General features: G+C 37.9%; 1 protein-coding gene across 8 annotated transcripts in view; it reads left to right on the top strand.

Moving 5' to 3' along the window:
- The window catches only part of abhd18 (abhydrolase domain containing 18), a 61,967-nt gene that overhangs the window by 9,864 nt on the left and 24,928 nt on the right, over positions 1–27,175 (top strand). For 7 of the 8 annotated variants that reach the window (XM_073042800.1, XM_073042804.1, XM_073042803.1 and 4 more), the window contains 7 exons: positions 1,673–1,773; positions 7,660–7,738; positions 11,326–11,412; positions 12,357–12,382; positions 20,791–20,929; positions 23,963–24,052; positions 26,946–27,047. In XM_073042800.1, coding sequence (XP_072898901.1) covers positions 1,673–1,773; positions 7,660–7,738; positions 11,326–11,412; positions 12,357–12,382; positions 20,791–20,929; positions 23,963–24,052; positions 26,946–27,047 — 624 coding nt within the window. Of the gene's footprint in view, positions 1–1,670; positions 1,774–7,659; positions 7,739–11,325; positions 11,413–12,356; positions 12,383–20,790; positions 20,930–23,962; positions 24,053–26,945; positions 27,048–27,175 lie in introns of those variants that run through there. The other variant, XM_073042805.1, reaches the window with a different exon arrangement.

Genomic DNA, 27,175 nt, shown 5'->3' with positions numbered 1-27,175 from the left:
AGCTAGCCTCCTTCCCTTCCCCCCACCTTTTTATTCTGGTATCTTCCCCTTCCTTCTAAGTCCTGAGGAAAGATCTTGGCCCAAAACATTGACTGCTCCATTCTATTCCACAGATGTTTCCTGAGCTGAGTTCTGTTTGTGTTGCTCAAGTATACTATGTCCATATATATGTTTTGTGTGTGTTGCTCAAGTATATTATGTCCATATATCCTACATAGAAAATTGTGAAAAAAAATTAGATTTGTCAAAGATGATTTCCCTTTGATAAGTTCATGTTGATTTTGTTAATCCTGTTAATGTTTTCCCAGTGCATTCTTATCACTTCCCTTACTGACTCCATTTATTTCCCTCCTTTTGCTGATATCTATTAAAGAGTTCATTTGCACCTTGTAGTACTCAGGATGTCACCTATCAGGTCCTGACGATATATCAGTTTTTAATTCCCTTAATGTCTTGAGGGAATTTTGTTTTATTAATGCTGTTTTCTTTATTTCCTCCTTTTCATTAGGCTCTTTGTTCCCTACCAATTCTGGAAAATCATTTGTATTTCAGTCTGATTTTTTGAGGCTTTATTTGTATGGTCTCAAATAGATTTTGAGGTGGTTTCCCTACCTTCCATTTCTCTGTTCAGAGATATTTAAGTATTAAATTTACTTTTGGAATGAAGTAATTGCAATGGCACTTTTTCCATGGCTTCTGTTAAGTGGCTTGATGGTTTGCTTTATGGCATAATGTTGTTACAGGTCATCCCAACTTTTGGAACACCCATCTTATTGACACCCATACATGTGAATTAACTCCCATAGTATTAATAAATTCAAAAGTCTGACATAAGTACGCCTTAATTGTTATGTCTGGCCCCCTTTTGTCCCTCCCCCCACTTTCAGTATTTGGTCTTCTCTGTTTTTGTTGCCACTCATTACAGTATCATGGAGGTATGGTTACCAGGTAGTGATTATTGTGTATTGCCCAAAGTGTGGGCAAACTCGATGTTGGGACTTCTATAAAAAGGAAGCTATTCATTACCCAGGAATAACCTGCATTGCAGTATTTAAGAAGACTCCTGCTTCCATGGAGCAAATGGAACTAAGGAGGAACTGGGCTAGTATTAAAGCCAGCAGTGAATTCGTGACAATTTGATTTTTTTCCCCCAAAGATAAATTGTACAGCATTCGTCCTATGCATCAATTTCACAGATAATGATTGGGTGAGGTGCGGCAGGCAAAACCTTATGAATTAATGAGACAAGTCCTCTTTTACAATTATTTGGAACCTGTAGTGTTTTTTAAAGAGGCTATTAATTTAATTGTGTACCACCTTTTAATTCTGCCTGCTTGGCCATTGATTAAGCAGCTGAAAATATTTGGGCCTCCAACTGAGAGAATGCTAAAGGCAAGTCATTTTATAATATACAAGAAGTTGTTAGATGAGTTGTTAAACTACAGGCCAGGTGCTGGAATATAAGATTAATATGACAGATATTTGATGGACATTGCTCATGGACAGCCTTTCTTCACCATGCTTCACCAGTGGAAGGCTAGTTTATGTCATGTTCCTGGCTTAGCAGTATGTAGCCTGAGAAGATGTCTTTTTTAAATATGGGAAGGGTATGTGGAAATTGATGTTCATTTCTTTGTTGCATAATTGAATACAATAGTGGTTTTCTCTACAGGTAGAGGAGCAGGCAGACTGTCAGATCATGGATGGGCACTTTGTATCTCCACTGGATCATTATTTGCCAGGGATTATGCCAGCTGAATCTGTCAATGCAAGGTAAGGAAATGAAAGCATACAATTGATTCTTGAATGGTTTTGCAAGACTTTTTGAGATGTGATGTGATTTGCCCTTAAACAGGTAAAAGAAAACATTAGATTTTTCTTTTTAAGATGTATAGGTTACATTCATAAATGCCCCAATTTTTCCCAGCATTATCTGATTTTTAAAAACGGTATTTATTCTATTAATCTATATTATTCATAATATGTAATTGCAATTACTGATGATGCCAACTTTTAACAGTTTCTGATCTATTTCCCTCTTCCATTGTGTCATCAGCATGCAATTGTTTGACCATCGTTTGTTCAAGGTTAAAAGTTAATGATGTCAAAAATCCATTTTGAGTACAGTGGATTAGACAACTTAATTATGTTAGTAAGCATAGTTTTTCATCTGTACATTGTTAGAAACATATCTATCAGATTTAATTAAAAATATATGAACTGTTAAATGTTTTCTAGTTAAACGATTCAGTTAGAATATCTGTAAAGTATGTGTCATGACTTGACTCTGAGAATTTGGTATAATTTGCTCCTTTTAAGATCTTCTTAGCAAGGTGGATAACCTTTTAAGAAGAAGAGCGTAGAATAGTAGTGGGTCAATAATATTTAAGAGTTCATTATTTTTGATTAATATCCAGAAACAATATTTATAGAGGTCCTGCTGGAAGGAAACTAACTCTTGATAGAAAGTCACTAAAGTTAAACAGTTTGTGGAAGCCTAGCCAAATTAAGCAAGAAACCTGAGTATAATTTCCTGATTTCAAGACTGAGAAATGAAACAGAACAGATAGGAAGATACAGGGGATCATTTAAACAATAATGATCACGATTAATAAGGATTATAATGGTGGAAAGGCAAGTCTTGATTAGGGATACTCAGCATGGCTTTGTGCATGGAAGATCGTGTCTCATGAACTTAATTAAGATTTTTTGAAAAGGTAACCAAAAGGATGATAAAGGCAGAGCAGTTGATATTGTCTACTTGGGCATTAGCATTGCTTTTGACGAGATCCCATTTGGTAGACTGGTCCCAAAGGTGAGATCATAATGGAGTCTAGGATGAGCTATGTTGGCAGTCGTCACTGTTGTAGTGAAGGGTTGTGTTTCCATATTGGAGGCATATGACCAGCGTTGTACTGTGGAGATCAGTACTATGTCCTCTGTTATTTGTCATAAATATTAATGATTTAGATGAGAATATAAGTGGCATGATTAGAAAGTTTACGGATGTCACCAAAATTGGTGGAATGGTGTATAGTGAAGAAGGTTACCTAACGTTACTACAGTATCCAGATAAACTGGGAGATTACATAAAAGAATGGCAGATGGAATGTAACTCGGATAGTGTAAGGTGATGCATTTTGGTGAGATAAATCAGGACAGGACTTGCATATTCAATAACGGGGCCCTGGAGTGTTGTAGAATAGATAGACGTTGGGTACAAGTACATAGTTCCATGAAATTGGCAACACAGGTAGACAGTGTTGAAGATGATTTATGACATGCTTGATATTTTTGCTCACCGATAACTACTGATAAGACCCAAAGCCCAACAAGCTGGAATTCAAAATAACCCTTTATTCAATAAAACTGCACCAGTTTCAAGACTCCACTCAAACTCTCACTCCCCAGTAAGACTGTTTCAATATTTTACCCCAGAACACTTGAGTCCTTGACTGGGACAACGACCAATCAGTGAACAGCAGCCTTTGATTGGCTTCAGCTGACCACGAGGTACTGATTGTTTTGGCTCGTTGTAACACTTGCCTACATCAGATGGGGCACTGAGTACAAGAGTTGTCATGCTACAACTATATAGGACATTGGAGAGGCTGGACCTTGAATATTATGTACAGTTCTGGTCACCATACTATAAGAAGGATGCTGGACAGCATACAGACAGCAGGGTATGAGTTTCAAGAAGAGACTTTTTAGGCTGGGATTGTATCCCATGTAGTGAAGGAGGCTGAAGATTGACCTTGCAGAGGTATATAAAGTCATGATGGGGATAGGCTACCTGGATTGACAGTTTTTTCCCCAGTGTAGGGGAGTCGTAAAAATATACAGCATATATTTAAGGAGACCTGAGAGGTAACATTTTCACAAATGGTGGCAAGTATATGAGCGAGCTACCAGAGGAGTGGTAAAGGCAGACAATTACACCATTTAAGGGAAATTCGAACAGGTCCATGAATAGAAAATGTTCAGAGTGATCTCAGCCAAATATAAGTGGAACTGGCTCAAAGGACACCTTGGTCAAGAAGCTGTTGGGCTGAAAGGTCTGTTTCCATGCTGTACAGCTCTATGACTAATGATACTGAGATGTGCAAGGAAGATACAGATTGCATTTTGGGGAAAAATAATTAATCTTGAGAGATGGAGGATAGAACTTGGGAAGGTAAATTGGAGAAAATTATTGACCAAGACTTCAAACACTTTTAGGAAGAAATTAGTTGGATGACTGGAAGTTCACGGTAATATATTTTGCTTCAAAATATGAAAGCCAATAACTCAAAATGAAGAGGGAAATTAATGAATGGATTAGTTGGAACAAAGCCAAAAGCAAATACAAAGATGCATACAACTGTCTTGAATAAAAAGATTTGGAAGTCAAAGAGAAATGCCAAATTACACTATCAGATAATATAAATATTATAAATATTCACTGATCCAAAAATAGCAAAACAAAGGAAGATAAGTGGATCAAGAGAAGAACAGGATAAATGGTGATATGACAGCCTTGGTGGTTACTAAAGAAACTACCAAAATAAATGTGATATTAGAAGAGGCGATCAAAAAGATGTCAAAGCATTTTGCTGTATATAGGTTGGAAATAAGGAAGTAATTAAACTTGGCATAATGAACAGAAGAAGTTTCATTGACCCACGATATGTCTACTGGGTTTTCAAGACCCAGTTCCTTGTTCTTTCTATGAGGCCCAGAAATATTTTAATGAAAACTGTTAGCATGGAATGTTAACTCTGCTTCTTTCTTTACAATTGGCACCTCTTATGCTGAATGTTTCTAGCAATATTTGTATTTATTTCATATTTCCAGCTTTACAGTATTATTTCTTCAAAGTGTTTTGATTTTTCAGTATAGCTTAAGTTATTGCTAGATTTTTTTCCAATGTTAGATCAACAAAGCTCAATGAACTCAAAAGAAATTCTCCTTTTCTTAACTTTTACTGCCATAATTTCAAACCTGTAGCCTCCAATTGCTAATAATCTTGTCAGATTATCAATTAATCTTTGTGGTCAAAAGACTGCAAATTTTACAGTCTTAAAGTTTTAAAGTCTTTTTAAAGTTTTAAAGTTTTACAGTCTTAAAGTTTTAAAGTCTCATTTTTTAAAAGAGAATAATATTAGCTTCAGTGTACTGCATTCCTTATTTCTCTATACGTTTGGTTAAATCTCCTCTGTCCCATCTCTGAGGACTTGATATCTCTTGTAAAGACTAATTTCCAGATTAGGACACACTAGCCTAACTGCAGTTGAACTAGTTGAATTGTACCCACAGGTGATTGTATTGAAGGTAGGGAAGAAATGCAAAAGGCATATTAAGTAATAAAGGAAATAGAGGTCTGGTGGACATTATTCTTGGAAATCAAAAGACAGAACTATTGACCAGTTAGGTTAATGTCATACTGGAAAGATATTGGAAACAATATTCAAGGATTAAATGGAAATTAATTGTAGCAACCTAACTGAAAGAGAGGCTACAGGACTGATTTCTGAAAGGAAAGTCAGGCTTTTGCCGGCCTTTGAAATGATTTAAATTAGTGTTCCACAATATGTCATAAAGTAATATAGAACAGAGTGAAATGTAATTGTTCAATTTGGCAGAAGATGAATACATTATTTCATGGGGATCAGCGATAGAATTTCTGTTGGGCTCTGAAGTGCAGTTCAGTTTGTAGATAACTCCAACTTAATGAATGTTGTTTACATTAAGGAAAATTTCCACAAAAATTAGAGGACCTTAAAATATAAACAGTTTCCAAATAGCAAATAAATTTCCATCCTTCTGTGGTGATTCTTTTGGAAGGAGAAATATGGAAATACTTACTCTCATGGAAGAATGAGACCAAATTGGATAGAACCAAACAGGTGTTAGGAGATGCTGATTCACACATGTAATCATGGGGCTATAAAATTCTAGATGGATAGGACAGAAAAAGAGAATTTTTTTGATAAGTATACAGTCTTTTTTGGACCATATGTGGAATTCTGTGCAGTTCTATTCTCTTTAAAAGTGTAGAGTCACTAAAAAAAATACAATTTTAAGGATGATGTAAGACCTAAGAGTGTATAATTACCATGAAGGACCGAATAGCAGGGCTGAATTGACTAGAAAAAAAGGATGGAAGTTCTTAAATTTAAAGATTTTCACATTGGAATGCCAAAATGATGCTTACAGACACAAAATAATCATGTATATTTTCCAAAAAGAAAACCAATAATCATCCTTACTCAGTAGTGAGAATGTGGGGTACTTTATTCCAGGGGAAAATTGAGATCAATGGCAATTTCAGTGGAAAGTAAAAGAAAGGGATGTGTTGTATTGCTAAGATGAAGTGTCTTGGGGCTGAAGATGTGAATATTAAAATTTAATACCAAATCCAAATACAACTTTTTTTGGGAAAATATGAACTTGGTGCTGAAAGTCTGAAATGTACACAGAAAATGCTGGAATCAGTCATTGGATCAGATTGCATCTGTGGAAAGTCTGACCTGCTGAGTGCTTAGCTTCTTTTGTTTTTTTTTTAAATGTTATTGGGGCTAGCGATTTGCCTTAATCAGGTTGACAGGCTCAATTTTGCCCATGTTCAGTTGCCCCCAGATTCTCCAAGCAGATGTCTACATGATAGTATACACAATTCCCTGTTTAGCCTCAAGCTATCATCAAAGCTTCTGCTTTTCTAAAACTTATTAATGAAGGCTCAAAGTCTTTAAAATATTCTGGACATACAAGCTGTCCTGGATGATTAATTACAAAATAGCAATATTTATCATTAACTGTGGTTCCTGCAAAGTACCAAATATTAATACATTTACTGTCTTTGGTTTATACTACTTGTTGATTTTCTGGTTCTCATATTTCATAATGAAGAAAATAATTCTATGAACCTCAAAAGCTCCCCTTGTTTGGTCAAGTTTAAGATATTTCTTACAATGTCACAAATTACTTTTACTAACTGAGTGATGAAATTGTGAGCCACAAGCTTTTGGAAAACCAATACATTTTAGGGATCAGTGATATTTCTGACGCATGGGATAAATCTCTGCTCTCTGTTGCCAATCTTGCAGGAAGGGATTGCCCACCGTTCAGTCCGGAGAGTCTGTCTGTCAGGACTGGTATTGGTGCAAATGTTGTGGTTATAAACACTGAGATGTGAGGCTCAGATCAGCACAATGAATGTGGACATTACCAGGGATTAGGACACTCAACTCCTTGTATTGACAGTATGCCCACGTCCTCCTGTTAGATATAACAGAGTCAACTCTTAGGATAGGAATAAATGTAAGTGCTTCTTCGGATTCAGAAGGGAAAAGTTATGCCGACACATTTCAAAGTCTAACTTAATCTCAAAATTCTAATATATGCATAATAAATTATTCATTTTTTACATATTAAGGAAATTTAAATTTTAGTAGCTATCAAGAATACAGCTTTATCCAAAGGATTTCACGTTGTAGAGGTTTAGGATAAGGTTGTTTATTTCTACACATCACGAAAAAGCAATTGTTTGCATGTTAGCTGAGATAAATTATATATCAGATGTCTTTCTCAGTCCAGGTTCTGTGTGTTTAGGATTTATGATTATCACATCATTGTGCCACTTGCCACGTGAAGTTACTCACACTGCCATTGCTGCAGGTTTCAGTTTATAATTCCCAAAGAATGGAAGAGCAAATATCGACCTGTATGCATTCATCTGGCAGGCACTGGAGACCATGTAAGTGGAAACAAATAAAATTAGTTTAAACTCTATGTAATCGACATAAAATAGCTGGATATATGATTTCTTAAAGCCATGATGACCATTACTGCAACTTTTAATTAAAAGTATTATTGCTATTTGGTTACAGTAAAATTCCAATAATTCACAATATAATTTCACAAATTCTAATGGCTTGACATCTGGGTCATTGGGTGCTTGTTCTTGTGTTTGCGTTTCACTCTTTGGGGGTCCTACTGGGAGCTGGGGCACCTGAGAAGTGAAACACAATGAAAAGCAAGCTCCCAGTGAACCAGATGTCAAACTATCAGTATTTGTAAATAGTTACATTGAAACGGTGAAATGCAAACATGAAATTGCAGCTAATTTTGCTGGCAAATCGAAGATAAGAGGAAAAATTGTAAATAGAGAAGATATAACTTAAAGTAGAAAAGCCTTGCTACAACACAATAGGGCAAAGCTGAAGCCACATCTGGTGTAGCGCATATAGCTTTTGTTTCTATATTTAATGACTGATAATTCCCAAAGAGTAATTGTGGATCTGTATATATTCATCTGGCAGTTACTGGAAACATTTCACCAAAGGTTCACTAGATTGATCCCTGGGGTTAAGAGATTGTCTTGAGGAACAGATGTGCAAGTTGGGTCTAAACTCACAAGAGTTTAAAAGGATGAGAGGTGATCTTTTTGAAATTTGGAGGGTTCTTGACAAAGGAAGTGCAGAGAGCTTGCTTGCCCTTGTGGGTAAATATAAAATTTCGGAGTAGGGCTTTCGAATAAGGAATTGTTCATTTCAGATAGAGATGAAAGTGAATTTCTGCTGAGAACTTTTTGGAATTTTCTACCCCAGAGAGCTATGGAAGTTGAATTATTCATAGTCTACATTAATAAGATTTTAGTCTGTTGGGGAGGCAAATGTTGTGGAGAACAGCCAGGAAACTGAAGTTCAGACAAATACTCGATCAGGCATTACATTGAATGGTGGAGTATGCTTTAAGATCCACATAGTCAATAATGGTTTCAGATTCTTATATTAAGCAAGATAGTGAAGAATGTTAAGAGTCCTATGAAACTGAATCAGAATCAGGTATAATTTTAATGGCATATGTCGTGAAATTTGTTGTTTCATGGCAGAAGTACAGTACAATACATAAGTATACAGTGGCATGCAAAAGTTTGGTCACCCTGGTCAAAATTTCTGTTACTGTGAATAGTTAAGTGAGTAGAAGATGAACTGATCTCCAAAAGTCATAAAGTTAAAGATGAAACATTATTTTCAACATTTTTAGCAAGGTTATTGTATTATTTTTGCTTTGTACAATTTTAGAGTGAAAAAAAAGAAAGGAGCACCATGCAAAGTTTGGGCACCCCAAGCGATTTGAGCTCTCAGATAACTTTTACCAAGGTCTCAGACTTTAATTAGCTTGTTAGGGCTATGGCTTGTTCACAGTCATCATTAGGAAAGGCCAGGTTATGCAAATTTCAAAGCTTTATAAATACCTTGACTCCTCAAACCTTGTCCCAACAATCAGCAGCCATGGGCTCCTCTAAGCAGCTGCCTAGCACTCTGAAAATTAAAATAAATGATGCCCACAAAGCAGGAGAAGGCTATAAGAAGATTGCAAAGCGTTTTCAGGTAGCCATTTCCTCAGTTCATAATGTAATTAAGAAATGGCAGTTAACAGGAACGGTGGAGGTCAAGTTCAGGTCTGGAAGACCAAGAAAATTTTCCAGAAGGATTGCTAGAAAGGCAAAACAAAACCCCCCCTTTTGACTGCAAAAGGCCTTCAGGAAGATTTAGCAGACCCTGGAGTGGTGGTGCACTGTTCTACTGTGCAGCAACACCTGCCCAAATATGACCTTCATGGAAGAGTCATCAGAAGAAAACCTTTCCTGCATCCTCACCACAAAATTCAGTGTCAGAAGTTTGCAAAGGAACATCTAAACAAGCCTGATGTGTTTTGGAAACAAGTCCTGTGGACTGATGAAGTTAAAATAGAACTTTTTGGCCACAATGAGCAAAGGTAGTTTGGAGAAAAAAGGGTGCAGAATTTCATGAAAAGAACACCTCTCCAACTGTTAAGCATTGGGGTGGATCAATCATACTTTGGGCTTGTGTTGCAGCCAGTGGCATGGGGAGCATTTCACTGGTAGAGGGAAGAATGAATTCAATTAAATACCAGCAAATTCTGGAAGCAAACATCACACCGTCTGTGAAAAAGCTGAAGATGAAAAGAGGATGGCTTCTACAACAGGATAATGATCCTAATTAGACACACCTCAAAATCCACAATGGACTACCTCAAGAGGCGCAAGCTGAAGGTTTTTCCATGGCCCTCACAGTCCCCCGACCTAAACATCATCAAAAATCTGTGGATAGACCTCAAAAGAACAGTGCATACAAGACGGCCCAAGAATCTCACAGAACTAGAAGCCTTTTGCAAGGAAGAATGGGTGAAAATACCCCAAACAAGAATTGAAAGTCTCTTAGCTGGCTACGGAAAGCGTTTATAAGCTGTGATACTTGCCAAAGAGGGTGTTACTAAGTACTGACCGTGCAGGGTGCCCATACTTTTGCTTCAGGCCCTTTTCCTTTTTTTGTTATTTTGAAACTGTAAAAGATGGAAATAAAAAAGTATTCTTGCTTGAAATATTAAAGAAATATGTCATCTTTAAATTCATGCCTTTTGGAAATCAGGTCATCTTTTACTCACTTAGCTATTCACAGTAACAGAAATTTTGACCGGGGTGCCCAAACTTTTGCATGCCAGTATTGTAAATGACACAAGAATTATATACATAAGTAGTGTAAAAGGAGAGCAAAAATATATAATGAGGTCATGCACATGGATTCATTGTCCATTCAGAAATCTGATGGCAGAGGTGAAGAAGCTGTTCCTGTGAAGCATGTCAGCATCCATAGAAATATTGGTTCAACTAAATTAAAATAAAGAACTGTGTTTCCCTCTACTAAAAAATATTAGAAATAGTTGTAACGTGCTGCTTAGCACTATACCATGAATATTCCAAGTGTTTATCCCTAGTCTATATTGAGTGAACTGATCTTCATCTGAACAAATGAATAGCGTGGTGGAATTTTTTGTTTATTAAATTCTGCGGTGGTTTTATTTCTTATGGATGTTGTGTAAGGGCAGCATTCACCATAATGGCTACAATGATTAAACAGCTATAATAATCAGTTGAATTCTAGGCCAGGTTGTTTATGATATGTATACACTATTGCTTAGTCAGGAATTTAAGCCCAAAATAACTTTTTGACTGCAGTTTGACTGTAAAGGTGAACGTCATATTCAGTTACTGTTTGCTGCAATAACTGAGAATGTGTGTATGGAAAGTTCAATGTATGTTTTATCAGCACTGGAAAGAAACTTGGGGTGGTTATAAAATGAAGGGAAAATCTGAATGTTGGAAATTGTGCCCCTTGTAGCAATCAAATAAATTGGTATTGACTTGAAAGGTGAAATGACAGGATTCAATAAAATGTCGCATGAATTTTTATGTATTTTTAAGGAAGCTCTTTTTGTGTTATAAATTTAACATATTTTGTTCGAAATCATTTCTAGTTTTACTGGCGAAGACGCACTTTGATGGCTCGTCCAATGATAAAGGAAGCGTGTATTGGATCACTTCTTTTGGAAAACCCATACTATATCCTTTGTGAATGTTCCTAAGTTTTACTATTACCCAAAAATATCAAAGTGAGGTTAGCCACTTGGAGTTATAATTTCTCAGGGCTGTTTCCTAACTAAATATCTAGTGAAGATTTAATCAGCAAAGTAAAATTTCCAAAAGAACTATTTAAAATGACAAAAAAGCAGTTCATGAAGCACACTTTTTACCTTACTACCGGAGCCAATGCTGGGACTTGTGTGCACTTTTCTGTGTAAATCCCAGTTTCCAGTGGCATTTTTCATTCTGCTGCTTTTGCTGTTCCAGTACACTCCATATGGAGGGTGACAGGAAATCAATATCCATAAATTCTGCTCTTTTGGCCCAACCTGATTATTAAGCTAATTAATATTTTAAGCATAATACATAATGAAACAGGAGAGCATCTAAATACTAAATCCCCTTATTTTAAATTCTCATAGACAATTGAACAATTACTCAGCTATTTAAATAGCATTCAGTTCCAACATGCTTCATTCTGTTTTTCAGAATAGAATAGAAACCACATTACTCCACAGAGTATTTGATCATCTGCATCTACACTTTCCAGTAACCTTCAATCTGTTTATATTGGCATGAAAATTGGGTGAAGCAGGCAGGTGCAGTTTTTTTGCAAATTAGTTAATCTATATATAGTGTTACCTGTTTTTGATGTTCTAGAGAGTTAATTGTTACCAAGTGCAAGGGAGAAATTATTTTTCTACTTGTCCTAGGTGTGAACTTTACATAATTTCCTTCTTTGTTTGGTCTTGATGTGATTACTTTTTAAATAAGATATCAAAATAGTTAAGTTTAGATATAATGCTTTACCAGTAACAGTTCGTTATGTACAGGTATACTTTCAATATTTGAACGGATACATATTGTATTATTTTTTTTTTAAATGCATGAAAATTGCCTATTTTCCCTGACAACATTGTTACATGGCTACAGGAAACCTAAAGATCAAGTGTAAGTATTTAGTAATGTGTACTTGTTTTGTCTCTTGTATAATCTTTCTTTGTCTTCACAATAAATTTAGTATTCTGCTTTATCTATTTTGTGTTAAGAGAAATGCTGGATGCATTACAGGCATTTTGAATAAGCCTCTTCATTTATTAGTGATCAAGTGCACCACAGCTCATTATTTTGTGGCCTTCATTGATTACTTCTAGGAAAAATCCAACTAAACTATATCTTGTTGTGATTAGGTTTGTCCCATTGTGATCCTTTTTACCCACCTTGTATAATCATCCAGGACATTCAGCATCATTCATTGTACTTTTTATCAGTTCTCTTTTAACTTCAAGGACAACATCTCAGGTGCTGGAGGAGAAAAGCAACACGTGTCTAAATACTCAGCTAAACTATTTCTCATGTTGATTTCACTTTGCATGCTTTCGTGTCTCTGAATTAAGTCAGCAAATATGGACGTAAATTCCACTTGCAGTATAGGTCTTTTCTTGTTATGCAATATAGAACTGGGGCCAAGGCTATGGAACAAAATTTGAGGAATTGCACTATATCTCAAGAACCCTGCACTTGGGCTGATTAGTTTTTTGCTATGGAAATTGTTTCAAGAGGTTACTGACCTGACCTATCAAACAAAAGTAAACAAGGTAACTAGATAAGCTGCTTGATTACTTTCACATTGCAGCAATGATGAAGGGTAGGATACTGGAGGGATTTGAATGGGTAGATTTTAAAACTCTGGATTGTTGCATCATGATCACCTAAAGATCCATAAGCAGTGCTATGAATTAATGAGATTTGTTACAGGTTGTAACAGACACAAGATTATTGTTTTAAACAGAGTAACGGATATGAGCTAAGCATGAGAATTGTTGAGTCTGAATGACAGAATAGACAAGAATAATCAAAGTGATGGATAATTTAGAATTGATAGTTTTGTGGTCTGTACTAAAGGAAGGTTCCTTAAGATTGTCATAGCTGGGGGTGGTAGTGGGCTAAGCTCCCACTACCTATTAACTGCTCCCAATGGCATGTGTGTCCAGCTCCTAGCCTTCATGTGTGGCTGAGCTACTAAGCCTCGTGGAAGGGGAAGGGGCAAAGGCAAATTACTGGTGCCTTAAAACCAGTTGCTTCAGGCAGATGGGGTTTGTCATTTGAAGTTGGCAGCTCATTTAAGAGAAGAACAACTGTAATTTCAAACCTCTGCTGCCTTGCGGCTGTACCCAATCATATGGGAGGCTTTGGGAGTAAACCCTGAGGAAAATCCCAGAGGTGGAGTCCCTAAGGCAATCCTATGTTGAGCTCAATATTGACTGGTAACTCCTGCTAAGCCACTGGTGCCAAACTATATCAGTCTCTGCTGTGTAGAGAGGGAGCCTGCTGCAGAGACAACAGCTTGATCTTCATATCGTATTTCCCTGGCTTGCGTAGACAGCTAGGGTGGAACATCCATGGTCAACCCTGATCAACAGTGGGCTTACTGAAGTCAGTAGAGCAATAGCATGAATTGTTGAAATTAAATTTTGTTCTAGATGTTAAGAATACTAGAAATTTTTTAATAAGTAAAATTGGGGTACACAACAAGTGGCTGACAGAAGATGGGTTAATTTAAAAGTATGGAGTGCAAATAGGGTGAGAGTATCTAAAATATTTAAGACTTACAATGATGTTAACAGTGGGGACATGCTTGTTAGAAAAATCAGCACAAATTAAGGGAAAACTGCAGAGAAGAGTTGATGATTTAGTATATTCAAAGCAAGATAAGATTCAAAGTACATTTATTATCAAAGTAGGTATGCCGTGTACAACCCTGCGATGTGTCTTTCCACAGAAAGCCTCAAAACAAAGAAACACCATGGAATCCAGTCAAAGAAAACATCAACCATCCAATGCGTGAAGAAAGAACAAATCATGCAGACAGCAAAACAATGAGTGAAAACAATATAAAACATCAAACTACAAAGTCTTTGAAACAGTCTAGGAATGTTCAGTTCAATTTAGCACTCTGTCATTTGTTGATTGATGGTCAAGGAGCAAGTCTGCCCCATTCAAAATAGCAATAAAAATAGAGTAACCAGAACAACATATAACATGAACTACAGACTCCATCCACAAACTGTGTCGACTAAACCTCGCCCAAGATCCAAGTCTCTGACACCAACCTCCAGCAGCATCGAGGGAGAGAGGGAGAGGGACCACTCACATGCAGGCATCTTCCTCTGGGACTAGTGATCAAGACCAGTCAAACACAGAGAGATGGTGCTGAACATCTGCTCACCTTCTGCTCTCGTCCTCATTGATTTCAAACTTTCTCGATGCTTTGATCAGCAAGATATGGGGTCGCACCCCATCTCCAGCCTCCTTGGCCTCTAGGCTGCACACTCCTCTCCAAACCTCACTGATCTCCCACGGAGACAGCAAAGTGCAGATCTTTCAATCAGCCTGAAGGCACAACAAAAAAATGTAAATTACAGGTTCCAAGCTTTGTGACAGAATCATATTTGAAAGAAGAAGTAAAGGAAGTAGTTTCATGAACTATCTGAAGGACATTGCTTTTGAGTGTGTTGTTTGCTCCTGCCATCTTCATCATCATCAGTTAAGGTGGAGCTAAAAGAGTCCTTGACAGAGTCATGTATATCATCTTGTAACTGTTTCTAAGATGACCTCTTTCTTTTTGTCCTCTTAAAACCTTTGAGGTGGTTGAGCACATAATCATCTTCCTTCCTCTCTGGGATTGCACTCATATGGATCCATTTTTATGTTCTCATAACTAAAGCAGTTCAATGATTTCTCTTCTTATTCAGGTCTCATTACTACTAAAGATCTTTCCCATTTCTCATGGTTCATCTCTTGTTGATTTTGTGAATATATTGATGTTAAATGTTTTCTGATAGTATTTTGATTAATTCACCACACTACTCCATATGTTGTTTGATTGTTTGTCTAACACCCAGTAATGAAAAGTTAAAAAATTCGTCCAACCATTATTGGGGTAACTAAGTCCCTACCATAAAATCCCACCATAAACTTTGATTTGTAGTACCTACTTTATTATCTGAGACTGATCTAGATTGGTTCCACTTTGGTGTCATATTTGACCTGGGGCTAGGCTACTGAATATGTATTTGTTTCATGAAGGTTGACTGTTTTCCATCTGCTTAATGCTATTGAGTCCTGACGCTGCTTGGCTTATTTGATATGCAACTTTGGCTTTTAAATCTCATTATTCTAACATTCTCCTTCTTCCAATTTTCAGAACTCAGTTCATCCAAAATAGTGTTAATCCAAGCATGCCTTGCCTTTATTGACCTACATTCATTTCCAAACAAGCCAAACATATGTTTTAAAATTTGTATTTTTGCCTTCTTCCGTCTCTCTTCATATTTTCGTAATCCTGCTCTATCCTTGTCATACTCTCCCACCTTAAACTTTAGAATCCCTTCCTTGAAGCTATGCCTTGTATTGCAGACTACACTCATTTGTTCTTATTATTGAATCATTTGGTGTCAACGTTAGTTCCATACTGATCTTGTGAAGTCCATAGGACATAAGGGCAGAATTAGGCCATTTGGCCCATTGAGTCTATTCTGCCATTCCGTCATGGCTGATTGAGTATCCCTCTCAACCCCATGCTCCTGTAACCTTGGACACCCAGATAAATCAAGAAACTATAAACCTCCACTTTAAATGTACCCAATGAATTGGCCTTCACGGCCATCTGTGGCATTCAATTCCACAGATTCACTACCTTCTGACTAAAGATATTCCTCCTGATCTCTGTTCTAAATAGAGTCCCTCTATTCTGAGGCTGTGTCCTCTGGTCCTAGACTCGCCCACTATAGGAAACATTCTCTCCACATCTGCTCCATCCAGGCCTTTCAATGTTCAATAAAATCTCCCATTATTCTTCTTAACTCCAGCAGGAATAGACCCAGAGTCATAAGCACTCCTCATATAGTAACCCCTTCATTCTTGGAATCATTCTTGTGAACCTTCTCTGGACCATCTCTTAAATAAGGGATCCAAAACTGCTCTCAATACTCCAAGAGCCATCTGACCCATACATTGTAAAGCCTCAGCATTACATCCCTGCGCTTGTATTCTTGTCCTCTCAGAATGAATGCTAACAGTGCATTTGCCTTCCTTACCACCAATTTATCCTGCAAGTTAACCTTTTGGGAATTCTGTACAAGGACTCCCAGGTTCCTTTGCACCACTGATTTCTAAATTTTCTCCCCCCTTTAGAAAGTAATCTACATTTTTATTCCTTCTAGCAAAGTGCATGACCATACACGTCCCTACACTATATTCCATCTGCCACTTCTTTGTCCATTCCCCAATCTGTCTAAATTCTTCTGTAGACTCTGCTTCCTCAAGAGTACCTGCCCCTCCACCTATCTTCATATTGTCTATAAACTTGTCCACAATGCCGTTAATTCTGTCATCCAAATTATTGATGTATAACATGGAAAAAAAAGTGGTCCCAACACCGCCCTTGCAAAACACCACTGGTCACCGACAGCCAACCAATAAAGGCCCCCTTTATTCCCACACTTTTGACTCCTGCCAGTCAGTTAATTTCTGTCCATGTCAGTATCTTTTCTGTATTGCCATGCGCTCTTAACTTTTTTTTTAACCAGCCTCATGCAGCACTTTGTCAAAGGCTTCATGAAAATCCAAGTAAACAACATCCACCAACTCTTCTTTGTCTATCCTTCCTGTTATTTCCTCAAAATAATTCCAACAGATTTGTCCGGCAAGATTTCCTCTTAAGGAAACCATATTGACTTTGGCCTACTTTAACATGTGCATTCAAGTATCCTGAAAACAAATCCATAATTATGGACTCTTCTCAGCCACTGAAGTCAGGCGGGCTGGTCTATAATTTTGCTTTCTTCTGCCTACCTCTTTCTTTAAAAAGTAGAGTGACATATGTAATTTTCCAGTTGTCTGGAACCATTCCAGAATCTAGTGATTCTTGAAAGATCATTATTCATGTCTCCATAATCTCTTCAAATACCTCTTTCAGAATTATGAGGTGTAGTTCATCTAGTCCAGGTGACTTATCTACCTTCAGATCTTTTGGTTTTCAAGCACATTCTCTTTAGTAATAGCAACCACACTTATGTCTGCACCCTGACACTTTTGAATTTCTGGCAAACGTTGTTAGGACAGGTACTGCTTTTTTTTTGTTGCTATTTTAACGACACTGGTGATATTGTAATGAGAGATGGCAGAGGAACTGAATGCGTATTTTGCATCAGTCTTTACAGTGGAAGACATCTTGAGTATACCGGGCATTCAAGCGTGTCAGGAAAGTGAATTTTGTGCAGTGAAAATTACGACTGAGAAGGTGCTCAGGAAGCTTAATGGTCTGAGGGTGGATAAATCTGGACCTAATGGAATTCACCCTCTGGTTCTGAAGGAAGCAGCTGGAGAGATTGTGGAGGTATTAACAATGACCGATAGATTCTAGCATTGTACCAGATGACTGGAAAATTGCAAATGTTACTCCACTATTTAAGAAGGGTGGGAGGCAGCAGAAAGGAAACTATATACCTGTTAGCCTGATGTCAGAAGTTGGGAAGTTGTTGGAATTGATCGCTAGGGATGAGATTACAGAGTACTTGGAGGCACATGACAAGATAGGCCAAAGACAGCATGTGGTTTCCTGAAAGGAAAATCTTGCCTGACAAACCTACTGCAATTCTTTGAGGAAATTACAAGCAGGGTAGACAAAGGAGATGCAGTAGGTGTACTTGGATTTTCAGAAGGCCTTTGACAAGGTGCCACACATGAGGCTGCTTAGCAAGGCAAGAGCCCATGGAATTACAGGGAAGTTACTAGCATGGGTGGAGCATTGGCTGGTTGGCAGAAAACAGAGAGTGGGAATAAAGGGATCCTATTCTGGCTGGCTGCTGGTTACTAGTGGAGTTCCACAGGGGTTGGTGTTGAGACTGCTGTTTTTTTATGATGTATCTCTATGATTTGGACTACAGTATTAAGGGATTTGTGGCTGAATTTGCCGATAGTACAATGATAGGTGGAGGAGCAGGTAGTGTTGAGGAAACAGAAATCCTTTCGGGAAACTTAGATAGTTTGGGGGAATGGGCAAAGAAGTGGCAAATGAAATACAATGTTGGAAAGTGTACGGTCATGCACTTTGGTGGAAAAAATAAACACGCAGACTATTATTTAGATGAAGAGAGAATTCAAAATGCAGAGATGCAAAGGGACTTGGGAATCCTAGTGCAAGATACACTAAAGCTTAACCTCCAGGTTGAATCGGTTGTGAAGAAGGCAAATGCAATGTTGGCATTCATTTCTAGAGGTATAGAATATAAGCAGGGATGTGATGTTGAGGTTCTATAAGGCACCCGTGAAACCACACTTGGAGTATCGTGTGGAGTTTTGGGCTCCCCATTTTAGAAGGATATAGTGACACTGGAGAGGGTTCAGAGAAGATTCACAAGAATGATTCCAGGAATGAAAGGGTAACCATATGAGGAACGTTTGGCAGCTCTTGGGCTATATTCCCTGGAGTTCAGGATTATGAGAGGGGATCTCAGAAACGTTCTGAATGTTAAAAGGCCTGAACAGATTAGATATGCCAAAGTTATTTCCCATGGTAGGGGAATATAGGACAAAAGGGCTCGACTTCAGGATTGAAGCACGTCCATTTAGAACAGATGTGGAGAAATTACTTCAGTCAGAGGGTGGTGAATTTGTTGCCATGAGCGGCTGCGGAGGCCAAGTCATTGGGTGTATTTAAGGCAGAGAAATAGGTTCTTGATTAGCCAGGGCATCAAAGGATATGGGGTGAAGGCAGGGGAGTGGGGATGACTCGAAGAACTGGATTAGCCCATGATTGAAAGGCATAGCAGACTCGATGGACCGAATGGCCTACTTCTGCTCCGATATCTTACGGTCTTATTGGCATGCAGGGCAGTGTTGAAAATAACAGAAGTCATTGAGTGTATTTAAGGCAGAGAATAACAGAACTTCCCAGGATCATGAAGTCCAAGAAGGACTTTGTTAGACTGCAGCAGAATAAACAAAATAGGTTGGTAAAATAGACAGAAGCATGGAATATGATATTTGATAGCTAATAGATCAGGTGGTATATTTGGCCAGAAAAGGGAAGGATGTTGTAGGCATTAGAGTTCAAAAAGAATTTGCAAGTATGGTACAAGGAATGAAGGTCTACTGTTAGTAGATGAGTGAGGCTGGGATTGATTTCTTTGAAGAGGCTTTGGGGATACTTGATAGATATATAAAATGATGAAAAGTAGAAGTTGAGAGTATTTTCGTGGTGGAAGGGGTCTGAACTACAAATAAAGTCTAAACACCAAGCTAGAATAAATATGAATAGAATTGACAGTGATGGAAGGATCAACTATTTTTACACAGCAAGGTTGAACTCTGGAAAATGAGTGTGGAGTCAAATTCTTTAGTGGCTTTTAGGGGGAAATTACGGTAAGAGATGAATTTTGCAAGGTTACTGGGAAAGGTAGGTGGACCAAACTAGAAAGTTGCTCTGATACTCAGCACTGAGAATGAACTGAAGGATTGCTTATAACTATTCTATGAAATACTGAGGAAATAAATTGTTAAATCTGTATGTCCTCCCCATGGTATGTGTGGGTTTTCTCTGGGTGCTCTGGTTTCCTCCCACAGTCCAAAGACATACTAGTTAATTGGTTAAGTTAATTGGTCATTGTAAATTGTATCATGATTAGGCCAAGGTTAAATCAGGGGTTGTGGAGCAGCATAAGTTGAAGGGTCAGAAGGGCCTATTCACGTTTTAACTCAATAAATATATAAAAGAATAAATAAATAACTAAATTAATTAATTTAACCCCAGAGTTGAAAATCGTTCACAGTAATGTTGGCTTGGACATATTTTAGTCTTAGTCCAGAAATGCAGTTGGTAATTAGTTCCTCCATTTTGTTCTTCAGCTGGTTTGGTATTAACATTAACAAAGACTGGAAACAATTCCAGAATGTCAACAGAAGTCTCCTTGTCACATCTGCTCTTGGAAATGGAAAGTAAATACTATCACCTACTGCTGCTTGGACTTCCATCGTCCATTCTGTTATGTGGGTCGAGAATTGGACTCTGGTCACTCGTTTCATCTGTGAATCCTATTAATGTTCATATGAGAAAGATCCTGATGGTTGAAGTACAAGAATTGATTGTGGAGTTGAACATCATCAGGGATTGAAGGAAAGGGAAATCTATAATAAATATATAAATATACGAGTTTTCTTATGTGTTGCATTCTGAGAAAACACTACATTTTGATATGATATAAATATTTAAAAAGGTAGTCTTTGGTGGAAAATTCAGAGCTACTATTTAAAAGTAATATTTTTAACTTATTCCACTTTGTTTTTCTTCTGTTTAGGAGATCAAGTTTAAGGAACGTTTCTGATCTTTTTGTGATGGGAGGAGCTCTGGTTCTGGAGTCTGCAGCTCTTCTTCATTGGTTGGAGAGAGGGGGCTATGGACCTTTAGGAATGACTGGGATATCTATGGGAGGACATGTAAGTTTGAACATTTCTAAGAAAAGTATTATGGATCAGGTACATTCAAGTAATAATGTTCTCGTGATACAGCAACAGAGATTCAACATAAGACTCCCAAGATGATATCTTGCCTCCATGTTGCTGGGTTCAGGATATCTTGGAAGGGCTGCAGAACATACTGGGGGAGGAGTGGAGAGATGATCAGCTGGGGTTGTATATATTGGTACAATTGACGAAGTTCTTGTAGGGGGATAAAAATATCCTGAGCTAAGTATAAGTAAGGTTTGAGCTAAGTTTCAAAGGAATAACTTCAGGATTACTCCTTCAGCTACTCAAGGATAGATAATTGTGTAGGTAGGAAGGAGGATGCATTAGATTTCTGAGGCACTTAAAGCATTTTGGGGAAGGTGGGTCCTGTACAAACTGAAGAGGTTATTTCCAGGAAGGAGTGTGACTTCTATCGTATTGAGTGGTATAAACTAGCACTGTTGAGTTGATTTTACAGAGACATAGTTACAAGGAATCAAACATGGGAGCACAATATTAATAGATATTTAACATTAAGAAGATGTGGGAAGGAAAAGGTCAATTAGAGGTGCTAATAAGAGGTGAAGCAAGTACGGCTGTGAAAGACTATCTAAATTCAATCCTGATGAAGGGTCTAGGCCTGAAATATGGACTGTTTACTGTTTTTCTTAGATGGTGACTGACTTGCTGTGTTAATCTAAATTTAAATGTAGAATTCATTTGGGTAGAGCAATATTTTATTTGAAACAGCAAGAGAAAATTGTATGCCCCAAACAGTAGGCACTCTCTAAGGGCAAAGATCAAGTAGTGCATTAATCATAAATAACTTTATTTTTTGTAGTCTGGTGAATTAGGATAATTGGCAGGAAGCAACATGTAGGGATGTTGGAGGATGGTTTTCACTTTGGCAGTTCATGTTCAGAGGGGCATCACAGGGATCTATGTTAGTACTTCAATTATTTACAGTAAATCTGATTTAAGGAAGAAAATCTATAGAAGAGCTTGACATAGGATCATCTAAGCAACATAACACAAAATTCTGGAGGAACTCAGCAGGCCAGATAGCATCTATGGAAAAGAGTAAACAGTCAAGATTTCGGCCAAACCCTTCATAGGGACTGGAAGAAAAGATGAGGTGCAGTCAAGAAGGTGGGGGGAGGGTAGGAAGAAGTACAAGGTGGTAGGTGATAAGTAAAAATGGGAGAGAGGAAGGGATGAAGTAAAGGGCTGAGAAGCTGATAGGTGAAAGAGTTAAAGGGCTGGAGAAGGGGAAATCTGATAGGAGAGGGTAGAAGACTATGGAAGAAAGGGAAGGGGGAGGAGCACCAGAGGGAGCTAATGGCAGGTAAGGAGATTAGGTGAGAGAGGGAAATGGGAATGGAAATAGTGAAAGGGGGGGCGCAAATACTGGAAGCCGGAGAAATCAATGTTCATACCATCAAGTTGGAGATTACCCAGATGGAATATGAGGTGTTGCTCCTCCAACCTGATGTGGCCTCATCGCAGCCGTAGAGGAGGCCATGAATTGACATGTTGGAATGAGAGTTGAAAGTAGAATTAAAGTGGGTGGCTACCAGGAGATCCCGCTTTTTCTGGCAGATGGAGTGGAGATGCTCGACGAAGTGGTGTCTCAATCTATGTTGGGTCTCACCGATGTACAGGAGGCCCCACATGGAACACTGGATACAGTAGGTGACCCCAACAGACTCACAGGTGATGTGCTGCCTCACCTGGAAGGGCTGTTTGGGGCACTGAATGGTAGTGAGAGGGAAGATGTAGGGGAAGGGGTAGCAATTGTTCCATTTGCAAGGATAAGTACCAGGAGAGAGATCAGTGGGGAGGGATGAATGGACAAGAGAGTCACATAGGGAGTGGTCCCTGCAGAAAGTAGTGGGCGGGGTGGGGGGGGGGGTGAGAATGTGTGCTTCGTGGTGGGATCCTGTTGGAGATGGCAGGTTACAGAGAATTATGTGCTGGATACGGAGGCTGCAGGAGTGGTAGATAAGAACAAGAGTAACCCTATCCCTGGTGTGGCAGCGGGAGGATGGGGTGAGGACAGATATGTGCAAAATGGAAGAAATGCGGGTGAGGGCAGCACTGAGCTGGAGGAAAGAAAGACCCTTTCTTTGAAGAAGGAAGACACACTCGGGTTGGAAAAGCAACACCTTTTATTCCGTCAGGGTAGCCTCCAAACATGAACATCGATTCCTTGAACTTCCATTAATTGTGTCCCCCTACCCTTTCATCATTTCCATTCCCCTCTTTCAGCTCATCTCCTTACCTGCCCATCACCTTCCTCTGGTGCTCCTTCCCTTTCCCTTTCTTCCATAGTCTTCTACCCTCTCCTATCAGGTTTTCCCCTTCTCCAACCCTCTGTCTCTTTCAGCTATCAACTTCCCAGCCCTTTACATCACATCTTCCCCTCTCCCAGTTTCAACTATTACCTACCGCCTTGTAATTCTTTCTCTCCTCCCCCCCACCTTCTTGATCTAATTTTGCATTTTTTTCCCCAGTCCTGATGGAGGGTCTCGGCCTGAAAGTTGACTATTCACTCTTTTTCACGGACGCTGTCTGGCCTGCTGAGTTCCATCATTTTGTGTGTGTTGCTTGGATTTCCAGCACCTGCAAATTTTCTCGTCTATAGGATAATCTAGTTTTGTTTTATAAAATATGGGAAATTATCATGCATTCCTGTTGATATTTATGTGTTTAATTGCTATAATAGAATTTAAAATAATTTTATTGGGATGAGTAAAGAAATAATCAAATTTCATCATAGAAAATGATGACCTATGGTTATTTCACCTTCCCCAAAAAGATTGTGATGCTGATGAGTAGAGAGGTAAGGGTGTAGTATGTTTTTGATTCTGTATAGCTTTTGCAATGGAAGTTTAATTGATATAGTAACTTTGGTTGACAGCTGAATTTTTATATTACTGATGAAAGCCTACAGATAAAAAAATGGCTTCCAAAGAAGCCTGATTTGCATTAAATGCATTGACATACTAAAAATTTAATTTGTAGATGGCATCATTAGCTGTGACTAACTGGCCCAAGCCCATACCACTAGTACCCTGTCTATCTTGGTCGACAGCTTCAGGAGTCTTTACTACAGTGAGTAAATGCCATTGGTCTCATTTGCATCTAAGGAAATACTTGAATGTTGTAAGAAATGAATAGAAGCTTTCTAAGTTGTAACAGGCTGTTGACAGTTTTGTGAGTTTGTATGCTGCCATTAAACTTGTATTTGTTACTTCTGACGTATGAAATCTATTTTTCTGAAAAAAGGAGCTAAAATCTTACAATAATTGTAACTTACCATCTGCTGACCAACTAAACTCCAAGCCAAATTTCTCACTGAAGTATCTTCTCGTTTACCTACTTTACTGTAGCCACAGCTCCGAGTGACTTCATGCTGCTGATTTTATTTTAAACCATCAAGTTTACTTCCCTTTTCCGCTTATTGGTTATATGATTCTCACTTAATCTCTACTACCACATAAACTATAAACTCCCCATATTTCATACCATATTGTTCTTTTGACATCGTTGGTATCTCTCACTTCCATCTCAATTGCTGCCTTGGATCTTCTCTGATTTGTTCCATTATCCTATAAATTGCTGGCAAACTTCAGTCATCCTTCAACATCAACATTGTGGAAAAGCATTTCCCAAGTAATTTAAAACCAAATTCTGGGCAGAACCAGATTTATTGAGCATAACTAGTCTAGCCATAAGGCAAATAATATTGACCGTTGCTGTCATCACCCGTAGTTGCCCACTAATTCAGGATTATCTCGAATGCCACACTTCAGAAAAGATCTAAAAATTGCAGGTGAAGTTGACTAAAATGATTCCAGAGTTACTTGGATAGGCTGGAGAAGCTGAAAGGGAGGAGATTGTGAGGGTATCTGATATTTAAATTGTGAAGGATTGAGACAGAGTTAAGGCCCTTTGTCAGATAAAATTCTGAAGAATCATTTTCAACCTGACATGCTAACTCAGTTTTTCATCTCACAGAAGAGGCCTGATCTGCTGAGTATTTGCAGTTTTTCTTTTGATATTCAAAGCAAATAGAGAATTGTTTCGTTGGCAGAGGGAATCAACTCAGGCACATAAAATTATGGTGATTGGACGAAAGACCAGAAGTGATATTATTTTTCACAAAAAGTAGTTACGGTCTGAAATTCACAAAGGCTTCAAAAAGAGTTGGATAAGAGTTTCACAGGAAAGAATTTGCAGGGTTATATGTAGAGAGTTGGGGTGTAGGACCAGCTATATTGCTATTACATAGACTCAGTATGAACTGTGTTATAATCTTTCTGTAGATCTCCATTATCCATATACACTACATCAAATGCACTGACATCATTGAACTTCCTTGTTACCTCCTCAAAAAATTAAGTAAAGGTACCAGTCATTACCTTCCTTCAACACAATTCATGCTAACAGTCCTTGGTTATTTTTTGCCTTTATAAGTGATTTAAAATTCTCATTAGTCATTCCAACAATTTATCCACAGCCAAAATTAATCTAACTGACCTGTATTCTGTTTACTTGATTTTCATAATTAACAATGGTGCAATATTATCATTCCTCCATGCTCGGAGTATGCCTCTGCAGTGTGCTTCCTTGCCTTTTTCAGTAACTTAGAGTATATTTTGACCTGTAGATTTATCATCTTTCAATGATGTTAAACATCTTAACTCCACCGCTTTTACCAGTTTTATCCCATTCAGTATTTTACTCTTCCTCTTTAATCTCAGTTACAGTATTGTCCCCCTCTTGTGAAAATATGCACAAAATTTTTTAAGAACATTAATTGCTCATGACTAGGACTGTTGTTTTTTAATCTTTGATAGGATATACTTTTTCCCTTGGTTATGTTCTTGCTCCTTATGTAATAATAAAACATCTTGAGAAAATAAGATATTAAAAACCTAGTTTTATTTCACATTTCATTTATCATTTCCTATTTTCTATACGTTTCTTGGCTTTCTGAAGTATTGAGCTCTGTGTCTGATTTAAGCTTCCCTCAATGCATCTTGTTGTTGAGAAGACTCCAGATCTGGCAGCCTCAGAGTTCTTCAAATTAAAAGCATATTTACAGTTGAATGCTTCCTATTGCCCTGACATTGATTTACCTCAAATCACTATTTCCAATTCACTTTTGCTAAACTATTTTTAACACATTTCTTATTTTTAAAATTCGTAACTTTCAAATTTTAAACTGTCACTACTCTTTTGTCTTTCTCCTTTGGTTAAATCTGACTAAATTATGGACACTACCTCAAAATCAGTCTTCCCTTGATGCTTCTTCCACCTGCTCAGCTTCATTCCCTCAGACTAAAACCAGAAACACCACCCACTTGTTGGGCTTGACACATATTGGCTGAAAAGGTTCTCCTGGAGAAAGGCTAGGAAATGAGCGCTCTCTACACCATTCACACTAATTACATTCAGTTAATATTAAGGTAATTTAAATCCCTTATCATTAATGCTTTATTTTCACTTTGCAAATTTACCTTTAAACTTGCACCCCTACCTCTTTCAAACCAGAGTCCGCAATGCACTCTGATTAATAAAATTCCCTGTTTGTTCCTCCATACATAAAAACACAGAAAGCCTACAGCACAATACTGGCCCTTCGGCCGACAAAGCTGTGCCGAACATGTCCTTACCTTAGAATTTACCTAGGGTCCACTATTCAGTCCACTATTTTCATTTTCATGAATCCTTTAATGCATTTTTCTTTCACCAGTTTTTCTACCTTTTCTTCCCGTCCATTTTGATCACCTCTCTCTGAAGTTCTGCATCACATTCCAAACATAGTTGACTTTCATTTGATAACACAATGCTCACTATTAAAAATAATGCATTTAATAAGTTAGACAGTTGTGTGTTCATTAAACAGTAGAAAATTCTGTTTTGTAATACAAAAATGTGCTGAATCCTTGGCTTTAAGATTTGGATGTTTAATGTTTTATTATTGTGTTTCTATTTGCAGGGTGTGCTGAGCAAAGCAGTGAACTGGAGAGAACTGGAGAAACAATATGCCACTGAAACAGTTTATGAGGAAGAAATTATTAGATTACTAGAATACTGTGGAGTAAGTTTATTTTAATTTCTGAAGTGCTGCATGTCACAACACTGAAGGTAATCATTGTTCTTGTCTAGTGTTGAGGAGGAAAATAGTGCTGAGTTAGAAGATGGGCCATGACCTTTAGGAAGAGCTAA

The sequence above is a fragment of the Hemitrygon akajei genome, chromosome 4, assembly GCF_048418815.1.
Source record: "Hemitrygon akajei chromosome 4, sHemAka1.3, whole genome shotgun sequence".
In the NCBI taxonomy this organism is placed as follows: Eukaryota; Metazoa; Chordata; class Chondrichthyes; order Myliobatiformes; family Dasyatidae; genus Hemitrygon; species Hemitrygon akajei.
Note: the sequence above shows the minus strand (reverse complement) of the source record. Positions and strands in the feature narration are given on the sequence as shown.